Source organism: Ceratotherium simum, chromosome 21 (assembly GCF_057802395.1).
Source record: "Ceratotherium simum simum isolate JZ-2026a chromosome 21, ASM5780239v1, whole genome shotgun sequence".
NCBI lineage: Eukaryota > Metazoa > Chordata > Mammalia > Perissodactyla > Rhinocerotidae > Ceratotherium > Ceratotherium simum.
This window is the reverse complement of record NC_141920.1, coordinates 5,454,637-5,463,510: the sequence shown is the minus strand read 5'-3', so window position 1 is coordinate 5,463,510 and position 8,874 is coordinate 5,454,637. Positions and strand designations below refer to the sequence as shown.

Below are 8,874 nucleotides of genomic sequence, written 5' to 3'. Positions count from 1 at the left end.
ACTCAAAAGTGGGGCATAAATTTAAATGATGTATTTGTTCTGTTCACTGATAGGAGGCTAATATTACATTAATATATTTCCTTCCTGTCAAGAGTTATTTATATATGTACAGTATTTCCGTTAAAAATAAAATATAATACCATAAACTATATTTTATTGGACAGCATAAGGGAAGCCAAATATGCAAGTCTATTAAAGACTTAAAAGTTTCTATAAACTACTTTATTTGGGGGAGAGGGGGCTTTAAATAATACAGCCTGTAAGAGAGCAACTACAGCCAGCTCGCACGCAGTCTTTTGCCATGGAGGCCCCCACAACCAGTCAGCCACCTGGTTCTTCCCCCTGTTCACAGACTTCCAGATCAGGCAGGTAGGGGAGCGGAACCCACACCCATCCCAGGTGCAGTGCTGTGACTGCAGGTGGAAAGGGGGCATTGGAGTGCACGGTATCAAAGTTTCAGAACTCTTTCCTCCCCCAGCAGGCATCATTCGGCCCATCCCCTTCCATGTGTGGTAAGCAGTATGTGCCAGGCGTGAAATGCCCAGATCATAACTGATCGCAGAGAGGTTAGTTCGGTTTTTCTAGCACAGTAGTGTCCATAAGATTCCGCCGCTGTGGTTCTAGGGTGGCAAAAAAGGAAACATCTGGGTCCTGGTCTGACTGCAAAGCTAAGACGGTCTCTTCAACGACTTCAAGATGAGGGTTACCAGCATTTCTAAAATATGCTAAAGAGAGAAAACACGAGTTTGAATCACAGGTGCCATGAACTGTGTTCTAAAACACACTCTGACTTCTGGTTTTTTTTAAACCACATCTCAGGACACTAAATCATTATTCATAGAATAATCACATATGTAAGTCCTTTAAAATGATAAAATTGCTTTAATCAAAGAGTTTTTCCTAAGCTTTAAAGGTGGACTCCCAAGAATAGATATGCATATTTTAAAAATTATAACTAAAAAACTTGTAATATTATCTTTTCTTCCCTCCGATACAAAAGAATGGACAATGTGTGGAACACAGGAGGGGAGCGGGCTGCTGGCAGGGTGGGGAGGGAGAGGGAAGTGGCCAGACAGGTGTATGCAGGGCAGGGTTTAAGGTGTTCTATATATGTGGTGTAGACATGAACCACCCAAGGGATATGATCTCAGATTAAGTCCTGTTCAGGTGTCAAATAACTGGCTATAAATTTTTCTTACTGACTACAAAATAATAGCAGTAAAACCTAATTGTAGTTAAGGCTTAAATTTGCTAACTTTCGTAATCTCTATGTCATAACTCAAAATTTACAAAAGTTTCCCTCATTTCTAGAAGACTATGTAATAGTTTGCATTTTAGAATAGGTTTATTAAATGTAAAAACTGAACTACATTCATTTCCCTGGTCATTTTATAAATAACATAAAGTATTATGCATGGACGTTAATATATCATTTATATAATAAATCTGAAGTATGCTATCACACAATTTGCCACAATTTCCTAAAGAGAAAATCGAGTTGCTGCCTGATGAAGTTTAAAATGTCTAAGTTGAGGAAGACGGTCTGCATACCCTTTTCCAATAGCGTCTGCCTCAGAGCTTTGGCCAGCAGAACCCTCACGTTTGGCACAGGATCCGATGCAAGGCTTAAAAGGCTAGGGAGTAAGTGTTCAACAAACTGGTCCACGGGGATACACTCCTCGCTCACCACTCCCTGTGATGAAAAAAGCCACAGCCAAAGAAGTGATGTCTTTCAATAGTGAGTGATCAGTATGGTTCTTCTAAAAACATACACTTCAGTAGTTCCAAAGAAGTCATTTCAGGATCTGCTGGTCTGAGGAGCACGTGTGTCTGAACTTCAAAATCTCAACCACTGAATTTGGTTAGAAACACAGGTAACGTTTTATAATTCCTCACGAAGCACTGGTTACAAAGAGTATATTTGGTGGAGAAAGCAAGGGCTTTTGAGTCAGACAGAAATAGACTCAAACCCTAACTTGGTCACTAACTAGCTTCGTGGCCTTGGGTAAGTGGCTTCACCCTTCCGAGCCTCTGTTCCCTCGTCCGTACAGTGGAGAGCTGGTGGGGGTGGCAGATCACTTTTGCAAAGAGTCTAACGTAGCCCCTGCCAGGAACGGTTAAGAACCCTCAGGCTGTTCCTCACCAGAACTCAGGCTCTGGGGACAGGGACCACGCCTGTCAAATGACAGCCAACTCTCAGACCCCAGCCTAGTGCCCGGCCGTCTGCAAACAACTAATAAACCCGGCTCCTGTAACCACCACCAGCAGCTGCACACTGCTCCTCTGCTCAGTCTGACACCTCCTCTCTCATCTAATTCTCACAGCCAGCCAATCAGAAACAATGACTCTGCTTCAATGTGGTGATGATACCCAAAGGTCTCATGACCAACGAGCAGCAGCAGGGGGGCGATTCCAAGCCAGGGGTGAGAATTCTAAATCCTGCAGACCTTCCCATACAAGGTACCAGGGCAGCTGACAGGTCCTAAGTACGGCCCAGGTGGGCCCTGCGCTGGTCACTCAGACAGGTCAGCTCATTAAAGCCTCCTGACCATGGGGGAGGCAGGTGGGCCGCTGCTGTCCCATTTCACAGAAGATGAAACGGGGCAGGAGGCGCTTTGCCCAAGGCCGCTCCACAGGGAAGCAGCAGACTCTGCTTCAAAGCAGTGGTTTTGACTCAAGCCGGCCCTCCTACCTTCCAGCTCTCATCTCTCCCTGGAGCTGTATTGAAATGATAATCAATATGACCTTAGGAGGTACTCTTGGCTGAGTACCTTTCCTTTTGTTTGTGTTACTGTGAGTTTTCTAAATCTTTAATAATTAATTAGTGAAAGCATAAAAGAAAACACTGCTTTTTCTTGTGCAAAATTAGTTGGTGTCTTTGCCTTTTGTTTCATCATGGATTTTCTAAATCTGAGATAAAGAATTAAAAAATAAAAGCAAAAATATCTCATTTACCCTTTCTCCACAAAATGATTCGGAGCATTGACTTCTTTACAAAAAGGTGCCAGGCCTGCGGTTTGTGAATTTGGCACTTACTCCGCCACCCCTGCACTTCTCCAAGTGGATGGCCAGAGTACCCCGGTGGTGCCCCTCCTGCCCAACAGGGGACCCTGGTGAGTCCTTGGGGGGGGGGGGTTATGAGGGAGAGCAAGGGGTTTGGGGCCTGGGGTCAGGTGGAGTCCAGCCTTGACTGTACTACTGACAAAGCTGAGGGATGGGTTCATGGAGATTCATTATACTAGTCCCTCTACCTTTGCACATGCTTGAAAATGTGCAGGAGCAAAAGTTAAAACTTTTGAAATAACACTTTAGCAGAAAAAATTATAGCTTTACACTTCCTGTGTGATCTTGAGCAAATTACTTAACCTCTCTGGGCTTCAATTGCTTCATCCAAAAACACTGGTCTAAAAGTATCCGCGTGCACCATGCTCAATGCACGTAGATCTATTACTGAGGATGAGATGTATGACGAGATGCTGGCACACAGAGGCATTCGAGAAACAGCAGCCATCACCCCTGGCCAAACATGAACTGCACCCTCATTTCCACGATTCTAGGTAGAGGGTCACCTGAGGAGCTGGACAGGCTGACACAAACTCCACCTTAAAGAGCTGAAGGGTCTCTGCCCTACCCCACTGCTCTGCTCTTCAGCCCACCTTCCCTGCAAGGCAGCAGCTACGGTGAGGGGCAGTGGGGAACGCCGCCCTGGACTGGACGTGGCAGGAGCAGGGCTCTGGGACGGGCCCTCACCTCCCCAGACGGAAGGTGCCGGCAGAGCAGGGGCGAGTTCATCTCTCTGTCCCCAGCATCTGGAGTCTACCTGGCACACAGTAGGTGCTCAATCAGTATCTCGAGGACGCACGCACACGCGGGTTGGGTAACTCTGGGCAAGTCACTTGGCCTGAGCTGTCACAATCTCCCGTGAGACAAGGGGGTTCGCTCCACTGCTCCCCAAGTTCTGGGCTAGCATTCCAGGGTGGGGATTCTTTGTCTGGTGCTCCCGATCAACACGGCCGAACGTGTGCCCAGGGCAGATTCCCCCCAGTCCGTGCTAACCTGACAAATGAAAGCAAAAGCTTGCCTTCCGACCCACTTAGAACAGTGCCGGAACCTTATGACGAGTTCATGGATGAAATTTAACCCCAACGCACTTGCACTGTTTGAATAGAACTTCTGCAGAATTGCCACGACCTGTGGAAACATCAGAAGAGCACATTTAAAATGCTGCCATCTATTTGAATTATGAATACTACTCTACACGGAAACTAGACATTTTTATGCACCCTTCACCTTTAAAATGAATTTATAAGCACAAGAGAAATAATTTTTGTCATGGTAATCATTAGAACACAGAGAAAAAAGATGTTTAAGGATATGGCAATACACACACACATAAAACGCTTCATGAATATGAAATTTAAAAAGGGACTGGCATCAGAAAAATACATGATTAATCTTAAGATTCCAAATTTTAGAAAAGTCCCCTTGCATAATAACTAAATCATTCCCTTTCAGAACATGTCGTTTCTATAGAATTTTAACACCATCAGAGTACCTCCATAAATCAATACTTTCCAATGAGATTTTTTCCCTCAGCATTCAGCTGGTATGAGCTGAAACAGGGCCGGCTTTTCTCTGCTGGAGTTTGTGCTCACTAACCACTCCTCTACAAACCCATGCTGCAGAGTAAAGGCCAGTCCATGACGAAAAGAAACCCTGCGCCGCCGTCTACCCGGTTTCACATACAAAATGATTTATCCACAATGTCCATCACTGAAGCATACAGCTTAACAAAAAACCTATCTTACATATTGATAAAACTATAATACGGTTCCTCATTTCAAAATTTAAAAGCTGGTTTCATAGGTAATCTAACAAATTAAGCACAGAAAAAATAAAGGAGTTAAAATGGAAGAAACATAAATATTCCTGTTTCCAAAAACCACAAACAGAAAAAGCCATGATTCCTTACTAGTTTGAAGGAGATCCACCGCACTTCAGAAACTTTATCTGCACACAACTTTAAGGCAATATGCATTAAATAATCATAAACATCATTGGGATTATAGAGTTCCAAAATCAGTATCAGCTGTCTGAAATTTAAAAAGAAGAAATTGTTTTTGGGGGCAAAAAGCGTCTTAGTTTCTGTTTACTTTCATTTCATCTTACAGAGAAAAATAGCCAGGCTGGGGTATGAGCGCAATGAAGCGAGCCTTTCCTCAGTGAAACGCCAAAAGCTGGGTGAACCGGCCACGCAAAGAAAAGTGAAAAAAGAAACCTTAACTCTTCATCTTATACACACAAACAAATCAAACAAAAAGCAAGTAAATTAAACTTTGTAAAACAGAGGCTGAGATATTTATGAATAAGGATTTAATATTTCAATTTTAGGTTATCAGTTCGAAAGCACATAAAACTTTAAAAATCAGATAACATAAAAATAGCCAGAACATCGAAAGTCCCAAAGATCAACAGATCACGGGAACGCTCAAATGAGGTTTCACTGCCTCGGCAGTGTTCCTGAAGCTGCAGATCACATTTCCTGCTCCTGCGGGCCGGCTCCGGGCACCGTGCTCGAGCCTTCACAACCCAGCAGGCTCCGCTTGGCGTGAGCCGGAGCATCAGCTCTCCACTCCAAGGGGAAAACGGATAAGACGGCTGCTGGGAAAACGTACACCAAAGCTCTCACTATTTTCTAAATGGGGACGGGGAGAAGGGGATGAGAATAAACGGCATGATTTCCACCCTGGCAACGAAAGGAAATGAAAGAGAGATTAGAAGGAAGTTAGAACCAGAAGCCAGGAGTGCCGGTGAATACTCTCATATCAGAATGCACTGTTTTCAGGAAAATGATACCAATGTCATGGGCACAGGAGCACAGAATTCATATCAGTGGCTTTAGCTTCAATAACCATGGCAGAGATGGAAGATAGCCGGCGCCCGGAGATAATGCTGTCGGGCGATGCCGCCGGCCTGGCCCCGGCTCTGTCCCCATACCGTCCCCGGCCCCGTCCTCGGCCCCGGCCCCGGGAAGCGGGTCTGTCCGTCCCCGGCCCTGGCCTCGGCCCCGGGAAGCGGGTCAGCCCGGCCCCAGCCCCGGCCCCGGCCCGATCCCCCTCCCCCTCCCGGTCCGCAGTCTCCGGCCCCCTCCCCGGCCCCCTCCCGGCCCCGGGAAGCGGCTCCACCTCGCCCAGTTCCCGCACACTGCCGCTAGAGGGCGCGATGCTTTCATGGAAAACGCGGGCCTGTTTTTCTGTTCTCAGAATCTGCGCCGGGAACATGGCATAATGACTCAAGCCTCAATCTCTCAAATTAAGCATAATGATTAAAGATCACAGGAAAGAGAAAATCTTTTAGTTTGTCCCTGGCATCGGCCAAATCATATCCTGAATACTGCAAAAGCTTGATAGATTTCTACAGGGAAGACAATCATTTGAGAGATTTCTAGTTGAGGGAAAGAAAAAGGAAAACTAAAGATACCGAAATAAATCTTGACAAGGTGAAAACTAAAACCCAAAACACCACCACAAACAGATCCACTCGGTACTAAGGAGAGCACATGCCACAGCTCGGGAAGGAGTGTTTAAGGTGACGCTTTAGCTCTTCAGAATCACTAAAACCTCTCACATTCCTTCTGCCAGCACAAGATGGAATCCAACCCCTTCACGCACAAAATGATGTACAGACAGGAGCCACCTTGAGGGACGTTCTTATTTAATCATCGTCTCCTCTGGGTTAGACCTCTTCACACCTCTCGCTGTAGCATAATTTTCTTCAGAAGCTGAAGTGTGTAACCCACGCAGTGCCCTACACAGAGGGCTACACTCAGAACGTTCAAGAAAGCTCTGGCAAAAACTGCTCCGATTAACAGGAAAATATTGAAGAGCAGGTGATTCATCTTTTATCTGGTTCAGATAAATTGCCTTATAGAACACCAGAACACTTCTAATTCCAAAGTGACTCGAGTCCTGTCTTCATCTGAAAATGGATGTCTCCCCGGAGACTGTGGTATTTGTAACTTCGAGCCTTGGAATTCAGTTTATCCCTTAATGAAAACATAATCTCTTTATCCAAAAGAACACTATTATTACTGCTGGTTTAGAAATCAATTATAAGGTAGGAAAATAAGAATTATTCCATCTAATGTGCCTTCTCATAGCCCCAAACAGGTTTTACTTACTCTGCTAGTTCATACCGAAACCTCCAATTCCTGCTGTTATCGGTCACTATAAATTCTTGAAGCTGATAAAGATATTCTCTCCTCTTGTCTTCATGAAGCAACTATTTTTTAAAAATGTATATATAAATAAAAATATATAAACCCTCTAAATGACCCCAAATATACAGTGTTATTATACTTCAGATTATACATTTGTCACGAGCAGGAACCGTGCATTTCCCTAACGCCCCCGACTCTGTCACCCAATGTGGCTGTGAATCAACGCTGCTTTAACAGATGTCAAATGCATCCCTGAACACTTCCAACCTTTGCCCCCGATTAGTCCCTGTGCTGGTGCATTTCTGAATGCCCCCTAGCTCTTCCTTCTTCATCATTTCCTCCCTAAAAAAAACCCCAGTGTGTGTTCAGAAGATCCTGCACTGCTGCTTCCAGGGAGCTGGCACCGCCCATGTGCTTCTGCACCATGAGATGAGAGTCTCAACTGCTCCTCATGCACCAAAGTCCATCAGGGCAGCTCTTGGTCGTGTGGATGTGAGTAATAGTTTCTCTAGGTCATTTTTAAACTCTTATTTTTTTCACTCATCATTCCTTTAGGGAAAAAAGGAAAAAAAAACGGCAAGAAGGGAAGCAGCAACGTCTTGCAGAAAAAGCCCTTCGTGCAGAACTGAGATGGGATCTCAGCCGGGCTCTTCCCATGTGTGACCCTGGGCACATCACGCACGACCCGGGGGCATGGGTCCCTTCATTCTCACAGAGCGGGCTAGGCTGTGTGTCCACCATCCTCCACAGAATCAGAACTCTAAGGGATAGGAAGATGAGGAGGAAAGATATAAACATATTTACCCAACACTGAAAGAATACCCACTTTAAGATTTTGGACAGTATGTTTCAACTGAAGAACCCTAGAAACCTGTATTTTTTTTCCACTAATACTTTACATATTCAGGGTTTTAAAAAATTGTTTTGAAGAGGGGAGGTTTGTTTTTTGTTTTTAATCCTTCTTCCTACCTTTAGAAAATCATACAGGTGTTTAAGAACTCCTATCCGTACTTCATCCAGGTCCTTTAAAAATCCATTGAAGATAGGCACCAGGTCAGCTGCTGTCAACTGATCCCCAAGAATCACAGCCAGCTCATGAATAGAGAAGGCCAGGGTCCGGCGTACCTTCCACTGGTGCACAGCACACACAAACATCACAGAACGCAGGCACAACTCAATGTTACCAAGAGCCTAAGTGGCATTTCTAGAGCAAAACTGACTCTGCTAGGTGTTGGCCACGTAAAGCTTTATTTCTTCAGAGAACTAACTATGCCAATTGCAGCCACGTGAAATACAGGTCAACGAGCCTTGCTGCAGCCTCCCCTTTCTTCCTAATTAGATGACCCACCCTATGTCCATGCATGCCTCTGAAAAGGCTACTTTACCTGCACGTCGGAAGCCAGCGTTGCATACGTATCTTTCAGGCAGTGCCAGTTCTGCCTGCCCAGGGTGAGCGCCACCCCCGGGAGGCTGTAGGCACAGTGCTTGGCTATGTCAGTATCGACAGTCTGGGCTCGAGCTGGGTCGGTCATCGACACATACTGCTCCAGCAGGGGCTGAGGTATTATATCCTGGGAAACAGGAGAGAAAGGAAATCTTCATGCCTGCAGGAAAGCAGAACACTCAGGAAAAACAAGGAGCTTGGAATTTGGAGG

At 45.3% G+C, this 8,874-nt stretch overlaps 1 protein-coding gene across 13 annotated transcripts in view; it reads right to left on the bottom strand.

Annotated features, from left to right (window-relative positions):
• Positions 1–206: 206 nt before the first annotated feature.
• The window catches only part of LOC101407782 (putative serine/threonine-protein phosphatase 4 regulatory subunit 1-like), a 76,996-nt gene continuing 68,328 nt past the window's right edge, over positions 207–8,874 (bottom strand). For 8 of the 13 annotated variants that reach the window (XM_087445075.1, XM_087445081.1, XM_087445079.1 and 5 more), the window contains 7 exons: positions 8,605–8,790; positions 8,189–8,350; positions 7,181–7,281; positions 4,973–5,093; positions 4,057–4,191; positions 1,552–1,693; positions 207–725 (listed from right to left, as the gene is read on the bottom strand). In XM_087445075.1, coding sequence (XP_087301201.1) covers positions 568–725; positions 1,552–1,693; positions 4,057–4,191; positions 4,973–5,093; positions 7,181–7,281; positions 8,189–8,350; positions 8,605–8,790 — 1,005 coding nt within the window. In that variant the 3' untranslated portion in view covers positions 207–567. The other 5 variants (XM_087445077.1, XM_087445080.1, XR_015555543.1 and 2 more) reach the window with 5 other exon arrangements.